The 20,681-nt window shown below is 45.9% G+C and overlaps 1 protein-coding gene across 3 annotated transcripts; it reads right to left on the bottom strand.

Annotated features, from left to right (window-relative positions):
- Window positions 1-1,019: 1,019 nt before the first annotated feature.
- On the bottom strand, window positions 1,020-20,030 carry LOC133370398 (protein BTG3-like). 3 transcript variants are annotated; one of them, XM_061596666.1, is made up of 5 exons: window positions 19,914-20,030; window positions 9,712-9,907; window positions 5,882-6,019; window positions 4,395-4,650; window positions 1,020-2,723 (listed from the first exon to the last, which is right to left on the bottom strand). In XM_061596666.1, exons 2-5 carry the CDS (start codon window positions 9,882-9,884, stop codon window positions 2,541-2,543), a joined length of 750 nt encoding a protein of 249 aa, XP_061452650.1. In that variant the 5' UTR covers window positions 9,885-9,907; window positions 19,914-20,030; the 3' UTR covers window positions 1,020-2,540. The 3 variants fall into 3 exon arrangements, with proteins under 3 accessions (XP_061452650.1, XP_061452651.1, XP_061452652.1); XM_061596667.1 differs by lacking the exon at window positions 19,914-20,030 and adding an exon at window positions 11,884-11,952; XM_061596668.1 differs by lacking the exon at window positions 19,914-20,030 and adding an exon at window positions 11,706-11,725.
- Window positions 20,031-20,681: the final 651 nt, after the last annotated feature.

The following is a 20,681-nucleotide window of genomic DNA, read 5'->3' as shown; positions in this document are numbered from 1 at the left end:
ACTCGGGTCCTGCTTGCGGGCTTCCTCCAGGCACCTGGTTGGCCACTGTGAGAACAGGATGCTGGACTAGATGGGCCACTGGCCTGATCCAGCAGGCTCTTCTTATGTTCTTATGTTCCTTTCCTAGCGCTATGATATCCTTCAGTGACAAAAACTGTACAGGGGTGGTGGCCCTATGGCCCTCTAGTTGTTGGACAGCTCCCATCAGCCTGACCTATAGTCAGGGATGATGGAAGGAAGGCATGCTGGAGCTGCCTGGTGAAGGGCTGCAGCTCAGTGGCTGAGCATCTGCTTTGCATGCAGAAGGTCCCAAGTTCAATCCTTGGCATCTGTAAGGCAGCTTCCCATGGCCCTTAACCCAAATCAGCTACCCAAGGTAGAAACCTCACTCCGCCAAATGATAGGACCGGATCTGCATGACCTTCTCCATTACACTCTTGGCCACAGCCACAATCCTTTACGGTGTATTCCTGTTGCGGTTTACTCAGAGATTCCTGCTGTACCAAACAGGTTAAGTGCACAGAGGATTGCAGCCTCAGTCTTCATAGTGACTTGTGGCCCTCCAGATGCTGCTGGACTACCATTGCCATCATCTCTGACCACTGGTCAGGCTGGCGTATCTATCTACTCTTTCCTGGAGTAATGAACTGGAAATTGAAAGCAGATTCTCTCCAAATCTTCTCTCTCCCCCCCCCTTTCTTCTATGTAACTTTGCCCACAACCTGGTGCTCTCCCGATATTTTGGAAGACAGCTCCCATCAGCCCCAGGTTGAGGAACGCTGTTCTATGGCAAATTTTAGAATGTAAGCTCCTTAGCACTGAGATTTGACTTTAAACATTTTTTGTAAGGTGAGAAGTAGTGATGTTGCATTTAAGATAATAAGCAAAAAGAAAAACTGTCCCATTCAAAGGAACAGAAGCTCAATCGTGCTTTCCATCCCCACCCCAAAACACAACATTAAGTCTCCATATCTTGCATTGTTCACAGTTTTTATTAATTTTAGAGGTTTTGTAGAAAAACGGTTTTTAGAAAAAGGCAAAATACATTGTTATCAATGTTGCATAAAATGAGCTGCAGATAGTTATATAATTTCATTCTACAGAGTCCAATTGTTATTTACAGAATACAAATATATATATATACACACAGAATATATATATTATCTATCATTTTAACAGCAACAGTAATAATACTTTGCCCAACAACAAGTGCTTCCAGTCAAGTGCCAAAAGGCTTCTTCAATAATATTAACAATAACAATAATATAATAAACTATCCTGTACTCTTGAGGTAGGTAAGTATTATTATTGCAGCTGTGTGTGTTCCCCCCCCCCGGCATATTATCAAAATGCAGAAATTGCTAATTATGCAGAAAATTTGGCAGCTGAAATGCAATCCAATTCATCTCTACTTAGAAGTAAGCCCACTGAGTTCACCTGTCAGGGATGTGCAAAAGATTATAGTTGGTACGAATCTCAGGGGTTTTCTTGTGTTTTCTTTTTTTAAAAAAATTTGTTTCTAGCTCTCATGTCAGAGGTGGAGAACCTGGAGATACTGCTGGACTCCAACTCCCATCATTCCCAACCATTTGGCCATGCAGGCTGAGCTGATGGTAGTTGTAGTCCAACCACATTGCAAGGGCCACAGGTTTCCCCCATCCCTGCTTCTAAGTGGTAAAAACAAGAGCTAGAAATGTAGCGGAAATGCCCAGAGAAATTTCAGAAGCTGGGTGCGGGAATGGGGATGAGCAAAGGAGTTAGGCTCTGTCACAGGGGTAAGCAACCTGCAGCCATCCAGATATTGTTGGGCCTCCAACTCTCATCAGCCCCCGCCAGCATGGCCAATGGCCAGGGTGATGGGAGTCCCCCAGAGGACCCCAGGTTGCCCACCCCATGTTCCAGCTCTGTTTGTAGATTAGAAGAAGCAGAAAAGATTTGCATATAATGGCTTATTCTTGCATAAAAGTGCATGAAGTTATACAGAGGTCACTCCCCTTTTTTGCAGCAGCATCTTAATAAAGTGCAGAATATACACACAGCGCCTATCATCTCCATTTCCCAGAAGCAGAAAATACCTTGAGAAAAGCCACTGGCCAAGGGACTAGGAATGGGAGCCCAGAGTGGACTCCTAGTTCTTTCACATTTTTTTCTAAGAGCTGAAATAAGACAACCATCCTTTGCCTATCTCCCCTCACCCAACCCTGCTCTAACTACTAGATTTTGCTTCCCTGTCAGTGCTAAGAGGAAAAGCGAACCAGGTCTCCTTTCCGTCTGCCCAACACAGGGCAACCTAGACATCTGGTTCTGACGTACTAAACATACAATTAGAATGCTGCAGTTGTTCAGCACCATAGAAACAAGGTGACAGTCCCTCTACCACTTCCCTGGACCTTGCACACACAGAAGGGGCAAGATTAAGAAACTAGCCCTCAAGAAACCCACCACCATCAGCAAAAGAGAATTCATAGGAGCCAGCTATTCCCTGGAAGAGAACACAACGGCTGTTGTATTCCAAAGAACAACTCCAGCCTTGACCGCCCTCAGGGTTTTGGTGCTCTTCTGGTAAGCCGTCTCACCAGATTTGGATTGGGTCTCCTGGGAGCAGGAACAAGCGGTGCTGGCGCTGGGAGAACATAGACGTTGAGAGGGACGCAGCCGACCTGGACATAGGCTCGGAGGTGTGGGATCCAAAGAGGAGATGGTGCGCGGTAAAGATGGGAACCCTGTAGGGAGAGAAAGAGGGGTTAAAATAGGAATTTTTATTTTTTTGCTTCAGTTTTTAACTTGCCCTTCATCAAACAAGCGATTCCAGAGCAGGGTGCATCTATAAAAGCTACCTTAACAATATAGCAATTCCAGTAAAATTATTAAAATATTATAACACCACTTCCTTAGTGCAAAAGTCAGTGGCCTAATACACCAAGAGCCTGCATCATTAACTTTGCAAGTGTAACAGCAGAGATCATTCCACGTGAAACTTAAGGGTTAGTCAACTACGCAAGGGGCGGGTTGGAGGTGCTTAGCAACTAGGCACAGTGGCATGATCTTCACCAAGATAACATTGCTCTGATTGGATGTGTAGTTCTGTGGGAGCTTTCCTCTGCATGTTTTGGGTGTATTTTGTTATACGCAATGCCTAAACCAAAGAAAGGCAAAATCTTTGTTTTATTTCTCCTCAAGATTATACAGTTTTTTTTCTTTTTGTTTTTTTTTTCTTTTTTTTTTTTGTTTTTGTTTAACTATTTTTGATTTTGTTTTTTGTCTTTGAATGTTTTATGATTTCGTCTTGTATGTTTTATGAAAATCTGAATAAAAATTATTGAAAAAAAAAAAAAAAAAAGATTATACAGTTTTTTGTTCAGTTTGTTCAGTCAAGTGTTACCTCTGGACTCCGTCTGCTTTATTTGACTTTGCCAACAATTAAAAGCCCGGCTGAAGACAGAAGATTTTAGAGGGATCAGAACAGGACAAAAAAAGTACATCTTCCTGTGCAACAGTGTGTTCTGGTGGATATTTTTACTTCTGCAGTATAAGTTCTTGTTGGCTTTTCTGTTGCAAAACTGTTTTGTTACCTGTATTACATTTAATATTCCGTTTCTGAACTCTACTTTTTAGGGTGGTTTGCTGTTTAGCTGTATTGTATTTCACATTTTTATATTTTACTGGTTTTTAAATGGGAGACTAAGCTGTCTTGCGGAAGAAGTTCCTCAACAAGTGGGTTATACAATTGTAAAAATAAATAAAGTTGGGCATGGAACAGTTTAAGGAAGCACAAGAATTGGTATCAGTTCAACACAGAGCTGAATTCACTTATGAAGAATATCTTCTGTCATTTTCTTTGGTATCTCTGTTGTTGCCCAATAAGGGTCCAGAAATAATCTTTTCCCACCCATCCTCCAAACAGATTCTCCCTTCCCCTTTGTTGGGCAAAACAACCATGTTACCAGAGAAACAACTCAAAAGGTTAGGTTTTGCATCAGTGATGGACTGCCAAACTTGAAGGATCCTGCCCCACCCCCAGATCAGTTGGACAGCAGTGACTCTGGATGGCATTTTTTACTGTATGTGGGTCCCCACCACCACCACCACCAAGAAGCACAACATTCTCTACACTGACTGGCCTGGCTCTCAGGTTTCAGACAGAGGGAGTCTTATCCAACTCTACCTGGCAATGCCAGGGATTGAACCTGAGACCTTCTGCATGCAAAGCAGATGCTCTCCCACTGAACTACAGTCCCTTCCCAACATGTTGTCCTCACAAGGTTAAACAGCTCAGGCTATCCTTCGTGGCTTCCAGCTGCTTAAGCAAATTTAAGAAGCAGAACCAGAATCCCAGTCTTTCCCTGCTCCCCCCCCCCCCAATCACAGGGCTCAGTCACTCTTCTCTCCCTCACCTGTTGGGTGGTATTGTTTGCCATTGGTTTATTTCTGCTTGATGCTGCTGCCCACAATGCTGTCGACGATGCTGCTGCTGCTAACGATGCTGCTGATGCTGCCAGAGGCTTGACTGTCCCCTCATCCTCAGAGGACAACAAACTCTCCGTAGGTGACGCAGAGTGATAGTCTGATGTCTCTGGCTCAGGTGTTGCTTTGCCAGTGTTGCTGTCCTCCTCATCCTTCACCGTGAAGTGGTGGTTGTCCTCACCAAACCTGGGTGGATGGGGGGAAAGTAGAGGTAAGTAAGACAAGGGGGGCTTTCATCTATTTACACTCCAGGTGATCATCATGAGTTGCTATGTAACTTTAAGAACTGGTGCCAGAACTTTTTTGTTTTCCTCTTTCCTCCTCATCCAATTTTCCTTTTATGTCATATCTTTCAGACTTTAAGCCTAAAGGCAGGGATTTGTTTTAACTGCTCTTATGTAAGCCGCTTTACATAAGGAGAAGGGGGGGGCGGAGAGCAGAACGCATCAAATAAATAAATAATCAGATTGACCTAAAAGCTGCCTCAGTTTTGAACAAAAAAACCTCTGATGCTCAATTAAGTTACTTTTAACGCAAGTACTTATTTTTTAAAAAGGCATTTGCCCCAACTCTTGTGCGCAAAGAAAATACCTGTTCTAAGGATGCCTTCTCCTACACAAGTACATAATTTAAACATTACAGAATGGCTGTGTTCTTCATGTGTGAGTACAATAAATTAATTCACAACAGCTGCAGCCTTATGTACACTTACCTGGGAGTAGGCCCCACTGAATACAGAGAGACATTTCTAAACAAACATGCATAGGGTTGCCCTGGAACAATCCCTTTAGGATTAACTTGATGCCCTCTAGAAGTTCAATTGCCATTAGCCCCAGCCAGCATGTCTAGTGGCTGGAGACAATGGGAGCTGTAGTCCAGCAATGTCTGGAGAGCCACAGGTTCCTTGCGCTGGCTTTACTGGGATACAAGTGTCCCCAACCAACCAAACCCAGCCTGCATCTCCTGAATGAACTATACCAGGGCTTCTCAAACTGTGGTCCATAGACCACTACTGGTCCACGAACGTCACTCTGGTGGTCCACGGCATGCCTGTAGATCTGTGGTTGAAGATGGGAGACGGCACTTCCATCTCATTAAATAGTCATATTGGCTTTTAATTGTATTTTTATTGCTTTTCTTTCTTATGTTGTATTTTATTGCATTCTATGGAATTCAAATTGTAATGCCCTAAAATGCAATATATATAAGAAATAAAAGAAGCAATTAAAACAAAAAACATACAGCATCTAGCACAGCGCACTGCAATTGCTGCAACAGGCAAAAAATCATTAGGTAGTCTGCAAAGACCCTCAGGAGTTTTCAAGAGGTATGTGGGGAGAAAAAAGTTTAGGAACCGCTAAACTATTGTGGGGGGGGGGTTGTTTTAAAAAGGAACAATTCAATCACATCTACTCACCGGCAGCCAATATCACCAGGATCAATCCAAACTGTGATTTCCCTGGGCAATGCCAAGTCCGCATAATTGATGCCACACTCTTCACAGGCTTTCAGGATTGATTCGTCCACAGCATATTGCCTGTTGATCCGGATGCATCTGGGAGAAAGGAGGGACAATGCAGAAAGGGCTTAGAGTTGGAGCAAGGTGGAGACCAAATACAGCAGGTACTATACACTGGGGAGCACCTCCCCCCGCCCCAATTGCTTTCCTCCCCTTCATTTCCTTCAAGGAGCTCAGGGTGACATATATGGTTCTTCCTGTTGATCATCACAACAACCTTGCGAGGTAGCTTTGTCCGAGATGGGAGTGGCTGACCCATGGACAGCCAGGAGGCTTTTTGCTTGAGCAGGAAGTTAACTCCTAGCTAAGAACATCAGAACCGCCCTCGATGGAGCAGATCAAGCAAGGAAGGTTTACTTCTGTTCAGCTGCTGATTGACAGTGAGCTGGATGCCTCTGCAAAGCAAGGCAGGATGGCAATAGGCTACCAGTCCACTTCCAGGCCCAGTTTAAAATGCTGTTTTTAACCTTTGAAGCTCAAAACGGCTTAGGAACATCTCCCTTGTCTTATGAGATGCCCAGAGCGCTTACATTGTGAGGAAGCAATGGAAAACCAAGTTCAAAAAGGCTGTATTCAGAGGTGGTTTTACCATTGCCTTCCTCTGAGGCTGAGAGGCAGTGACTGGCCCAAGGTCACCCAGTGAGCTCCATGGCTGTGTGGGGATTCGAACCCTGGTCTCCCAGGTCATAGTCCAACACCTTAACCACTACACCACACTGGCTCTCATTCATAAATAAAACTAGCTATTATGGCTATTATAGACTGATCCTCATGAAATTGTTTCACCCCCCCTTTTAGAACCATATTGTGCAGCAGTGAATTCCATATAGGTTGCTTATTCATTGTGTTAAAGAGTGCCATGTATTTGTCTATCAAGAATCTATTACTAATCAATTTTGCTGGATGACTCCAACATCTCTGTCTACCCTCTCCACATGCACATGCAAACGCCACACGAATGGAAATCAGAAATAGGCTCCACTAAACACAGCAGGATTTTATTTGAAATTAACCGCGCGTGACTTGGCCAGCTCTGCATTCAGGTACGCAGTGTGCACAACAATCTATGAAACAAGAACTGCCGGCTAATAATCTATGGTACAATAAGCTTCAGACAGCGCCCAAGCAAACAAGACTCCCATCTGGCTGGCAGGCTAGTGACACAGGCAGAGCAGCCAACTGGTATGCAAACTGCAGCTCTATCAGCTACACAAATAGCCTTGAGAGGTACAATACAGTTATTTCGCAGCGGGCTCTGCAAACAATTTACTCCATAAAAAAGGCATTAAGTCATTGCTTCATACTATGCTTGACAAACAGCTACATGAAGCTGAGGCTGGATACATCTGGGATCGTGATGCAGAGCACGGAGAATTGCTGCTCTTGTCCTATTCTGCCCACTCCCACCCTCTCCTGCTTCTTTTAAATCCGAACTTTAAAATCACTCAGGTATCTAGCCCTCATGTTTCTGAAGCAGGAAGAGGTGTCTGCTAAATGCATAAGCTCTTTTTGTGCCATTCTTTAAGCCAAAGCAAATCAGGAGGGGAGTACAACGTACCTTGGTACCTCTGGTCTTTCGAGCAGGGGTCCATATGTAAGTCATGCCCCAACCTATGGTGGGTTGCACCAGTATCATCATTACTTCCTATTTTTATTTTTAAGCAGAGGAGCAGACAGACAGAACAAAAAAACAAGAAACTAATCAGAGAGACGGCGAGGAACCACAAAGGAGGATTGGTATCTTCCGCAATGGCTATGGGGCCTATCTGCACAATGGATTGTATCAGAGTTCTACTCTAAGAAGACCCACTGAAACTGCTGGACCTTAGTTAGTTGGGTCCATGGATTTCAATGGGTCTGCTCTGAATAGCTCTGGAGGGGGCCTACACAACCCTTGTAGAGCTACAATTTCCAGAGTTTAGGAGACCTTCAGATGGAAGGGGGTGGCAGAGGAGAGGTCATGGATATGGGGGGGGAGAGGGGGGTGCAAGGCCACAGACGGCATGGGAGCTGCAGTAACTATATACTGCTGGATTCAGGAGCAGACAGGTAGCTGGCTTTCAAGAGGGCCAGGATGAGATCAGAGCGAAGAGAGGTGATTTCTGCTTTGAGCAGCAGAGGGAGTTGGGCTGCTTTTCTCACCCCTACCAGAGAAGCTGCACTTGCCAAAATTCCCTCATCTGTACAACTCTTTAAAGCAGATGAATCTGTGCCTCCTTCATGTTGCGGTGTGTAGTTGTGTTGCTTAATTTCATTTAAAAGCAGCACCACAGCAGCAGAGAGTAACAGCAGATGTTGAAATGCGAGTGTGCCAGCGTGTGCGTGCGTTTGCCTAAGAAAGCAGGCTTTTACCCTGCAACAGCATCACTGGGACTGGAGACTTAGTGAAATAAGAAAAGCTACTTTATTTAGAGGAATACATAGTAGATAGAAAAGGCATACCTAGTTCTAACTAACTAGCTAAGTTGGAGGCATAACGCCCAGGTGTAGGGGTCAGCCCCATGCTCGGAGATAGAGCAGAGACAAAGGGAGTTTCCTCTCTCCTGGTCAGCCGGAGGACAAAGGAATGGGAAGGGCAGAAGGAGGAGGGGCAGGTAAGCTTCCCTAAAGGCATCACAGTCTAGGGACAGAAGGAAGTCAGAGCATCACAGGTAAAAGGTAAACAAAGCCTATCCATCTGAAGGACTCTAGCCCTATCTTCCCTCTGGAGCTTAAACAAAACAGGAGTTGCTCTTGCTCCACTTCCAACACTTCAGGTAGTAGGAAGACACACATATCCACCTTCTGTGTGCAGCTTAGAAGCCATTTTGGCAAGTCAGTGGTATGTACATACAGAGATAAAAGGGATGCATCCAAGGTTACTCCTACTCAGAATAGACTTACTGAAATTAATGGACATGGCTACCTTAGGTCCACCCATCTGAATGGGTCTACTCTAAGTAGAAGAATGAGAACTTTTTGGCTTGCCTGATGTTGGACCATAACACCCATCAGCTCCAGCAAGCATGGCCAATCGCTAGGGATGATGGGAGCTGTAGTTCAGCAGCATCTGAAATAAGGTTGCCCACACCAGGTTTAGAGCCTTATGTTGGTAACAACACATTCAGCCTGGCAGCCTATCAGCAGCCAATAGAACTCCTAGAGCAAATGTGTAACATGCTCATAATAGGTTGCACCTCTCAGGTACCTAGCCTGAGTTTTGTACCTTCTGGACGAACACCAAGTGAAACCTCTCACAGAGCACATTGCAGAAATTTTATAATCTGAAGGATATCTGATGGTATAATTTATTATTATAACCAAATATCCTTTATTTTCAGGTCTTTTTCTTTGGTCCCACCTGAACCGTGCATTTAAAACAGTAACATGCCACTCTGAACAGCCATGGCTTCCCCCAAAGAATCCTGGGAGGTGTAGTTTGTTAGTGGTCTCTCAGCACCCTTAAACTACAGTTCCCAGGATTCTTTGGGGGAAAGCGGTAACTCTTTGAAGTGGTAGAAGAGTGCATAAAATGTATAGTGCCTATGGGGCCTTTATCTGCAAAGTATTTTTTATCTCTCTCTGTCAAGGCAACAAAAACCAACTTATATTGAAGTTTTATAATAACACAAAGTTTTGTAATAATTGGAATGTCAGTTTATCATGAATTTAAGCAGGTGATTCATTAGTTTAAAAACCTTTCAATCAGTTGACAATTATAAAAAATTAAATTTGGCTTCCTTGTTTACCTGAAAGCCTGTCCTTTGGTGGGGTTCTCTGGGTACCAGTGCCCAGTGTAGCGCTCGCATAGGATTCTGATCAGGCTCTTGGAGAAACCCTCCACCTGTTCCTTGTCCAGCTTGTTATTACAATTCACCACACGAGAGATGAACCTGACTGCTGTTCCTACTTCCGTTTTCATTGTGGGCTGTCAAGTCGTGTATACTGGGGGAGAAAACAGGAAATCCCATTCAGTATCTGAAGTGTCTAACAAAGCAGCCAAGGGCTTCAGAGTAGCACCTGAAAAGCCCCTAAATCTGCCTAGAACCAAACAGCAGGCAGAGATGGGTTCCTGTCCAGCACAAGGAAACCCTTTGTTCTAAAAGTTGCAACAGTAGAACCACAAAAAAGTGACTCGAGCTATGATGCAGAAGTGACTCACTGAGGAAGGGGGATTGCAGGGCTCTTACATCAGGGCTCCTGCAATTGGGTCATAAACATGGCCTTGCACGCACACATATATCCCAGATGAAAACAGATAGATTTGTTGCTCAAGAGTCAGGATGAACCCAGAGGACATCCAGTCCAACCCCGTCAGTCCCATCCAAAACTAAGCTGAGCTGCAAGTGGGCAACCTTTGACAACACCAGCTCCAGGTTTGAGCTCCCAAGGCAAAACAGATCCAGGTGACTCAAAATTTATTTATTTATTGCACTTGTATACCGCCCCATAGCCGAAGCTCTCTGGGCAGTTTACAGAAATCAAAAACATTAAAACAAATATACAATTTAAAACACATATTTTAAAAACAATTTAAAACACAATTTTAAAATTTAAAACAATATAAAAACAATTTTAAAAAAAGTGAGCCAGGAGCTTTCGAGCAAGGCCAATAACCAATCGATCCTTGAGACAAGAAAAAAAAGAATTCCTGGACCTCAGTTTCAGCAGTGAATCAGCGTCACAGCAAAACTCAACCAAAAGGGCATTTGGGAGGGTACAGGTGCTAGTAGATCACGTCTCTCAGTTATAGCAAACTATAGGTCACAAACTAGGTACGCTATCTGTTGCTGGAGGCGGGAAAAGTCTTCCTGTTTAATAAGTCTGGTAGGAAGGCCCTGAACAAAGTTCACAAGATCCACTGACTGACTCTCCCTCAATTTTATATTACTTTTATAAAAGCATTTATGCAACACCCTCTTGCAAAACATCAGGGTGGTGCAGAACACCACAAAAGCATTTAAACAATACCAGAAAATCATGAGTTACTGGCTACCCCCTATATCTATAAGTCATGCCCCCTATAGCAGATCTGTTGAACTAGCTATTGCTGAGCTATTGCTCCCAGTAGCCCCAGCAAGCACGGCAATGACCAGGGACGATGGGAGATGTAATTCAGCAACATCTGGTTCTTGGTGCTTGAGCTAGGACCTTGCTGCACAGATAAGAAGGATCATGGCATTATTTGCAAGTCGGAGCTTCAACACACCTGCCCTTCAGCCTTCTAAAACAGTAACTAAACGGGCCTTTGAGAACGGTAAGAGAATAGGCCCTCCCTTCCTTCCCCCCCCCCCCCCGTCAACCAACCACTGCAGGAATTTGAACCCAGCTACCTAGTCTAAACCCAGCTACTCTATAGCCCGAGCACTTTTCGGCAAGCGGGCCCCATTCCCTTCTGGGCAATCTTCGGAGGGCCATAGGCCAGTGGTGGGTGGAGCCACCTTTGTACTGGGCATAGCTTCAAACCACGCACTTGCATACCCCTCTCCATTCAGACAAGCAAAAGGCGTTATCCAAGTTCAAGGCTGTATTCCAGCCGGGCAAAAATGCTTGGGGTGCAAAGCTGTGCCAGTGAGGGGTGTGGCCTTGGGAGAGTTCCGAGGACCACACAGAAAGGCCTGGAGGGCCACATTTAGCACCCTCCAGGCCTGAGGTTCACCACCCCTGCTCTTGGTCTCCCCATTCTGCCCAACTGTTCTCTGGAGTGATCAAATAAAAGCATCCCTCTCCTCCAAACACCCACCACTCAGGAACACACTAGCACAGAGGTGCTTATCCTCATCTAGCCTACATGGCACACTCCAGGTAAGAACAACTGTCTCGGAAAGTCATACTATTGTATGCACAAACTCTTCTCTCCCCCACCCACCGGGTTGGCCTGCCCAGTTTCCTGGAACAGCCTGTCTTAGCAGAGTACCTACCAATGACAGGACATGGGAGTACACACCGAGTTAGCTGCAAAAGGTTGCAACACAGAGGCTGTTCCTGGAAGCGGCAAAACCAAAAGAGAAAGGGGTGTGGGTGGGTGTTGTTGCATACTTCTTTATATCAACAGAGGCACATGAGTGTGTGCGCGCGCACATACAAACGCATGCACTACGCTAAGATCTCTTACACAAGACAGTTTGAGCTATGCCAGAGATTTATTGCTTGTTGATGCAGAAGGCTCCCTCGTGCCCTGATATGTTTACTAGGACTAAAGACGCACAAAAGTTGCAAAGCAGGATCTAATTGGTCATTGTTGTAGCCCATCATAACTCTTCCACAACTCATGGCCTGCACTGAGTTGTTTTCTAGAACTGTTCATCATTTAACCCTCGCCAAAAAAAGTAGCTTTTTTGCCTAGATGTCTATCTACAAGAACCATCAATTGTGTAGAATATGTACAGACTCCAAAGAGGAGAAGATGCACAGAAATCCAACATTCTGCATCATAGGAGACTTAACTTCAATTTCAGTGGGTCTACTCTTAGGACTTAGTTGGCTACAACTCTGTCTTCTCAGAATGCTAGTCTTTGGTCCAATCCAACACCCCATTAAAATAAAAGTTACACCATTCTCGCTCAAGTCTCAGCATCAAATGACACTCCCCCCCAAAAAAGGAAACGTTTCAGCGCGATTCCAAAATGGATACAGCTCAGACTGCAACAAGCCTAGTTTAAAGAAAGTAAATCTCACAACCATAGGGCAGAGAACACCTCTCTATGCAACCTGCTGCTGAAACCAGGAATGCAGGTGGTATAACCAAAAAGGCTTCTCAGCTGACCTTCACACCTGCAATGGTATAAATGTAAAAAAAAGAGTCCTCTGAGACAAGTTGGGCCAAGCCAGCAAGGCTGGGAAACCTGAGGCTCTCCAGTTGTTGCTGGGCTGTAATTCTCATAATCTCTGCCCACTTGCCAGGGTTAATGGAGTCCAACAACATCTGGAGGCCCACTGGTTCCCTAGCCCTGCAGTGTAGCCTTTAAAAAGAGAGCACCTTAAATTGCAGGTATACCGTACTGATGCTGAAATGCCAGCAGACAGTCCAAAGTAACAGGAACAGAGGTGGATGCCTTATACTGAGTCAGACCAGTGGGTCTAGCACAGCCCTGCCTGGAGATGCTGGGGCTTAAACCTGGGACCTGCTCCATGCAAGGCAGATGCTTTACCACTGAGCTATAAGTTTTCCCCTATAACTGTGGTGCTTGAGGCAGAAAATCCAAATGGCTGATAATCGTCAACCAGTTAACTGACAATTTGCTTCTCTTTTAATGGTGTGTGAAAATCTGACACCCAAAGAAGGCCGCCTCACCCTACCTAATGATAGGGCAGGCCCTGCCTGATGTAATGCACTCTTTGTGACCTATCCCAGTAGAGAGGATGCCTGCGACAGTCAAGAGCAGCCTGGACGACAGCACATTAGAGCGGGCTACTCTTCAGGTTACAAAGATATAAATTGCAGCAGCTAGTTCAGGTGGGGGAAACCAGTAGCCTTCCAGATGTTGCTGAACTACAACTCCCAGCAACCCCAGCAAGCATGGCCAGTGGCTAGGGATGATGGGAGATGTAATTCAACAACATTTGGAGGTCCAAAAGGTTCTTGGTGCTTAAGCTAGAACCTTGCTGCACAGATGGAAAGGATCACAGCATTACTTGTAAGACAGAGCTTTTGAAAAGCCCATCAGCCTACAGATCCCCAAGGTTGTAAACCTGGCAGGAAAGCCACCTATTACAGGTGTTCACCCCACCCTCACTCTTTCCCCTCCAAGTCACAAACGCTGCCAGTTATTGTGACCTCAGCAATCCCGTCTGGCTTGCAGCGTCAAATCTGCTCACCTCCATTTATCACTGCCTGGAGAGCGACATTGGGAAAAACACAACAAATGATATCATAGAGAAGAGGAGCCAAAACAATTGCTTCCTGGAAATGGTCAATGTTTAAGAGCACAGGAGGACATCAGGGTCCCACAAACTACTTCGGAAGTGGCGCTTATAGGAGTGGGGAGGACGCTTCAATCCCTGGCAACACACATATACATATTTTACTCACAGGATCACCCAAGAATGGAAATTAAACCCTGCTTTTACCCACCCTAATCCTGAAAATCCATTCTAAAAAACTATTTAAAAACCAGAAGCCCTGCCCAGGGCTGTGGAGTCGGAAGCAATTTTGGGTGGAGTCGGAGTTGGTAGAAATGTACTGACTGCGACTTCAAAATAAAATTAATAGTAATATAAATATTAATTTATTAATATTAATACATTAATATACATTTGCCATTTATGAAGGAGTCAGAGTCAAAGTCAGACAGTAGAAAAATTAATATACATTTGTGATTTATGAAGGAGTCAGAGTCAGACAGTAGAAAAATAGAGGAGTTGAAGGTTTGACATACCGACTCCACAGCCCTGCCCCTGCTACCTCAATTCGAATTCTGCATCAATCGAAAAGTGACACGTCTCCCCCCCTCCAGAGGTTTATTTCAGCTCCAGACACTGAACTTGAAGCCAGGCCCCAGCTGAAAATGCTCTGCAAGATCCATTGCTTTCTAAGATGTGCCCACATTCCCTTAGCCCCGCTGCCACCGCTGGCGACACCTCTGCCGCCTCTCAGCCCAATAGGTTGCAAAGGACAGAAAATCTGTTTACCAGAGACAAGAGTTGAAGAAGCATATTCACCACAAGCGAAGGCAGAGGGAAGAGAATTTTCTCTGCCAAGGTTGGGTGGAACTGAAGCCAGCAGTGGGTAGGGCTGCCCCTTTGCATGCTGTCCGTCACCCCTTTTCTCTTTCTCCTCCTTGCCCAGCAAGAGGCTGAGAGGGGGCCAGAATGCTATTGACAGATGGATGAACCAAGAGCTTGCAGAGAGCTTTTGAAATTAGATCCTACGGCAGCCTTCGCCAAACTGGTGCCCTCCAGATGTTGTCAGACTTCAACTGCAGCTGGCTAGGGCTGATGGAGTTTAAGTCCGGCAAAATCTGGAGGGCACCAGGTTGGCGAAGGCTGCCCTAGGACCTCAGGTTGCTCACCCCGGTAGACACAGCAAGCTGCAGACCCAAGTCTAAACCACCTTTAGTTCATTGGGAGGGAAGAGGACACATCACAGCATCTGCTGTTTTCAAACGCAAGAGGCAGATCTGGAAGAAAATCCAGCTCATTAGGGAACCTGAACCCCCACGACTCGCCAACCATTTCCATTCCACTATCTGGGGAGGTGTCAGCTGGGAATTTCTTTTGGCTCTCATCTGGCCTCTTAAATAAAGGGGATTTAAAGGAATTTATTTATTCACTTATCTCACCCCGTAAGAATCTTTAGGCAGTGGGGTTTTCCCCACTTCCCTCTTTTGCTTTCAGCCTCACAGAGAACAAAAACCTGAAACAAACCACCACATTCCCATTCTCCATTAGCCTTCCCTGTATGCATAGTCCAACACCTTCATTAAACTCCCAGGAAATTCCAAAGTTGCTTGCCACAGTGGCAAATATGCCATACATTTCAAGCACATTTCCCTTCCCCCCCCCAAAAAAAAATCTCGGGAAATGTAATTTACCACTTACAGACCTACAATTCCCAGTACCCTTAACAAATTACATTTCCCATGATTTTTTTTGGTGGAATTGTGCTTCAAATGTATGGTGTGTACACAGCTCAAACATCTGAGAGGGAAGACCTATTCCAATTCATTTCTACAGCTATCATGGTTAATACTGCTTAAAGATCTCTTTAACTGTCTTATAATATCTTTCTAAAAATGCACAAAGAAATGTTTGGCACAACAGTATGTATCCCTATGGGAAGCCCTCCATTCTAAACTGACTCCCCCATTCTGCAAACTCACTGAATGATTTCTTGCAAGGCATCATTGTCTCCTTTTCAGTATTTCCTTCCCTTGCTCTGCAACCCATAGTCCCAAGGATAACAACATAGGCCTACTTTGCAAAGTTATCATAAATACTACTGAGCTACCATACACCCAGGAAGAAAAATGCTAAGTAATACTTATTGGTGACTTTGGGAGGGGGACTAGACATGTCTTAGGATCTTATATGGTCTCCTGATAGTTATTTCTCATATTTATAACCCTCAAGTCATTCAATGGTCCCAAAGCAGGAGTACGTATAATGCTACAAACAGTAACAGAACAATTTTTCTGGAGGCCAAAACATTAAATCCATTAGCAATCTACATGGCAACATGTGAACACAGGTTTTGCCGTCCTGGTGCCCTCCAGCATGCTATTTGGAAGCCATTTGATGTAGACACCAATTTAGCAAGATTCAGGCTAGGCCATCAGAAAACACAACTGTGTTTTTTTAAAAAAAATGTAGACAAGGGCAAAGGTGAGAAGGAGAGTGAAAGCAAGTTGCAGGATTTTACCTATACATTACAATGGTCATTCCAAAACTCAGGTGATACGCCTGGCAGACACAACAAAGCCTTCAGGCCATCTTATCTAAGCTCACCAATAAAGGCCATTCAGAAATGCAAATTGTTATGTAACTTGGGTTAGGGTGGAGGTCAATAGCCAGGGATTTAACAGGACCTTAATACAAGTTTTTTCCCCCCCTGTTTGGCCATGGTGTGTGTGTGTGTGGGATCTCTAAAGCCCTCTGTGTGAGCCACCAATACCCTCCCTTTGGTTTAAGATATTCATAGAATCATAGAGCTGGAAGGGGCCTTGTAGGCCATCGACTCCAACCCCCTGCTCACAGCAGGAAATTCACAGCTAGAGCATCTCCCGCAGATAGCTGTCCAGCCTCTGCTTGAAGACATCCAGCAAAGGGGATCCCACCACCTCCCTAGGCAGTCGGTTCCATTGCCGAACTGCCCTTACTGTCAAGAAGTTCCTTCTAATGTCCACTGCCATGTCGAAGGCGCCGGGAGGGCACGGTTTGCTGCTGATCTTCCCCTTGCCCCCTCCCTGCTCACCCACTTTTTCAAGCCATGTATGATTACACCTCAAGAGCACCCATTTACATCCTGCCTTCCCTTCCAAGAAGGAAGGTGATGACCATGGGTCTACTCCCGTATATTTTAGTCTCACAACAACCCCACGAGGAAGTAGAGATGACCAGCCCAAATTATGCCAGTAAACTTTATCGCTGAGTGGAGATTCGAACGCGTGGCTCCCCAGTACAACACTCCAATCATGACACTATGTTGTCCTTCCCACACTACTGGCCAACTCACTGGTTCTACAAGTTAAGGGTGCAACTGCAACATTGCAAGGTCCATCTGTACTAATTGTACAGTAATATCAATAATGCTATTAATAATATCAAACACTACATCCCGCTTCTCTTTTAAAAACAGAACGAAACAAAACTGGCTATATTCAATGCATCACAGTTGGGTACGAATTCACACAGTTTTCCCACATAATAACCACAAAAAATATCCCATCCTTCCTCCTCCAGGGTGGTAAACAAATGATAAAACACCAAAAAAAATCTTAAAAACCAAAACATATTTAAATAAAAGAAAGGGAAACCTGGGTTTTCCCACATACACATGCAGAATTACAGGCAATCCCAACCGCTGAGCAATCATGCCCACTAGAGGTACAGTTTGTAAATAGATTTATTGCAATAATACTTTACATGACCGTGACACAACCTTAAAGCATCTTAATTCCTGCTTAACATAAGGGTTGCACATGCATTATCTACTTGTAGCTGAGGGCAAAACTACATTTGATGTGATTTGCTTCCCCTCCCAGGGTTAATATCAGGTGGAGGGGAGATTTTTAAATGGGACTGCGGGGGGGGGGGAAGAAGGGTTCCTCCCTGCACGCTAGGAGGTATGTACACTGCCCCTGAAAAGGAGGATCTCCTGAAAGACATTCCCACAGGACAGGTCCATCTAACAGTTAGATGGACTTATCCTGTGGGAATATGTCTCTCAATGGATCCTACATTTTCAGGGGCAGCATACCTCACAACAGCATTTGCTGGGGGTAAGAACATCCCAAAGGCTGGATTACAGGGACTGTGATCTCAGCTAGCAGAGAAATTAAGAGCATAAGAAGAGCCATGCTGGATCAGGCCAGTGGCCTGCAAGCAGAACCTGAGCACTGCAACACTCTCCCCACCTGCGGTTCTCAGGCAATATCAAAAACAAAGATATGGCTCACTGGCCAGAACCAGGAAGGGGGGAGGCAGAGGAAGGTATTTGTTTAACAACAAAGCTCCTGGTGCAGGGATGGAGCGTCAAGGGAGGAAGCAGGGACTGGCTTTTTGCACCCTGAGCAGCCATTCCGTTTCCTTCCTGCCTCCAGCCAGGCGCTGATAAAGACACAGGTTGCAAAACTGGGGAAGTTACCGGACAATTTCATCAGCTTTTGGAAAGTGTAGGCGGGGAAGAGAGCGAGCAGGAAAGAACAGAGGGAAAGGAACCGTGCTATCGGTATGGTATCGAGAAGCTGGGGGAGTGGGCACAGAAAGTGGGCTCAGATGGTGGCAATGACGGGATGTAGAGGGGGCTGGAGAAAGCTCATGGGGGGGAGTGAATTCCAGAGGAATAGGTAGCTATGCTACACCAAACGCTCACACACAGTCTTGGGGCACCTGTAGGCTTTTGGCTCCATAAGGCTGGAAACCTACACCCACATACCTGGGAGCATGACACACTGAACTCTACATGACCTCCTGGGTCAGGGCTGGATAGGGTCCTGCGGTTCAGTCTTTAAGGTGCCGCTAACCATTCCTTCCCACCGACAAAAGGGGGGGGTCTTGGAGGGCAACAGAAAACCTAAGGACTTGGCTACCGGCAGACCAGAAGGGCGACGATGGCAATGTCAGGTATATTCGAGTCTGCGATTGTTAAGAAACGGGGAATAATAAAGTTGGGCGGGTATCCGGGCTTGGGCCGAGCACGGACTAAACCCAAGAAGAGCCTGCTGGATCAGGCCAGTGGCCCACCTAGTCCAGCATCCTGTGCTCACAGTGGCCACCCAGATGGCCCAACGGGCAGCCCGCAAGCAAGACCTGAGGGCAAGGGCACTCCCCCCTCCCCCTATGGTTTTCAGCAACAGGTATTCAGAAGCATACCGCATCTGACTATGGCGGCAGAGCACAGCCATTATGGCTAGTAGCCACTTATAGTCTTCTCCTCCAGGAGACGGGGTGGGCAGCAGTCGCCGGGTGATGCAAAGATGGCATCGGTGGGGGCAGCAGCGCAGGGCTGGGTCAGATCCGGAGGGTGGAAGAGCGGATGGGCACAAATGGAAATGTATAGAGGGAGGGGGGAAGAGATCGGGGAGATAAAAGGCAAGCGTAGAGCGATCTAAGGGGGAAACACGAGTATACGAACGGGTTGGGCGGAGAGAAGAAATCCGAACTAAAGATAATACACTAGACTAGACGATTTCCCAACCCGAGATCATGCGGGTGAATTCTAGGGAAAAAGATTTAGGAAGCACAGGGATCGCGGGGGTGGGGATATAGAAAAGTCCCTTTAAAAAACCCCAGACACTATTTTCCCGTCGCCAACGCCACTAGGCAGTCCCCTGAACAACAGAGCGGAGGGGGGTTGCCGGTGGCAACGATGTAGCGTTGGGTCAGATCAGGAGGGTTGGCACGGTCGGAGAGGCACACGCGAAAGTTTGTAGGGAGAATACCTGGGAAAGAAAACCGTAAACTGGGGAGGTGGGGGGGGACGAGTATAGGAGATGAAGGGGGAGAGATGTGAAAACATCCTACACGACCTCCCTCCTCGACCACTAATTCGGCGAAGAAGAGAGTGCACAGCGCTTGGGTGAACTCTTTAGGAAGTCCGAAGATCCAGCGCGAATGAGCAATCAACCCCTCAAAAAAACTTTCACCCAAGGCATAGTTACTCCATCCCCTCCGCCACTAAACACTCCCCGGCCAAAAAAAGAAGAAGCGAGGAACAAACAACTCCCGATCTGCGAGGAAAGACCCCGAATAAGCCCCCCGGCACCCGAGCGCGCCCCCCGCTCAGCCTTACCCCACACGGCAACGTGCTTGCCGGTCCTCTGCGCTCTGCCAGCCACGCGGCTCGCTTGTTTCGGTCTTCCTCCCTGACGTGTGCGTGTCTCTCCTGGCTCCTCCGGTTTATCAGAGGCAGGCCTAAACAGCTGGCAAAGAGGCGGGGATTCCCTGCGCGAGCCGCGTCCCCGGCTATAAAAGGAGATCCTGCGCACGTGGGAAGTTCCAGCGTCTTAGGCGAAGAGCAAGGGTCGGGGTGACGCGTCACAGTGGGGGTGGGGAGATTTCGCGCTCTGACTTTTAGATCTTGCATCCTCGGGCGGGTGCTAAGCGCTGTGCTTAGATAAAAGAATAATGCAATTAGCCCTCGGCGAGAGGGGGAAGGATAACGACATGATAGGTGTGAAAGACTCCTCCGGAGATCAAAGAAAGGAGAAGGATTATGGTGCTTGAAATTAGGAGAAAGACGTGCATTTTATTTCTCCCAAAGCAGCCCACGGCGGTAAACACGTATTGCCTAACATAATGCAATTAACAGCAATAAAATGCAGAAGAATGCTGAACCATGTGTATTGCTGGGAACACGGCAATTCATTTATTAGTTGCATTTATATCCCACCGTAAGAAGAAAGCATGTTTAAAAGTCTTGGTGCGCTAAAATACAGGAGAATGCCGAACCATATATATTTCTGGGAACACTGCAGTTTTGTTTATTTATTTATTGCATTGATATCCCGTCTTTAAACAAAGCATATTTACAATGTGTTGGTGCACTAAAAAACAGGGA

Source organism: Rhineura floridana, chromosome 15 (assembly GCF_030035675.1).
Source record: "Rhineura floridana isolate rRhiFlo1 chromosome 15, rRhiFlo1.hap2, whole genome shotgun sequence".
Classification (NCBI taxonomy): domain Eukaryota; kingdom Metazoa; phylum Chordata; class Lepidosauria; order Squamata; family Rhineuridae; genus Rhineura; species Rhineura floridana.
The sequence above is the reverse complement of the archived record's forward strand: the minus strand, read 5'-3'. Positions and strand labels throughout refer to the sequence as shown.

What these genes read in the sequence shown, in the direction of transcription:
- LOC133370398 (XM_061596666.1), bottom strand. Translation starts at nt 9,884, where the DNA reads ATGAAAACGGAAGTAGGAACAGCAGTCAGGTTCATCTCTCGTGTGGTG. An exon ending in ACCAAAGGACAGGCTTTCAG is followed by an intron (nt 6,020 to 9,711) that starts GTAAACAAGGAA and finishes CCTTTCTCCCAG; the next exon opens with ATGCATCCGGATCAACAGGC. An exon ending in CCTGGTGATATTGGCTGCCG is followed by an intron (nt 4,651 to 5,881) that starts GTGAGTAGATGT and finishes CCATCCACCCAG; the next exon opens with GTTTGGTGAGGACAACCACC.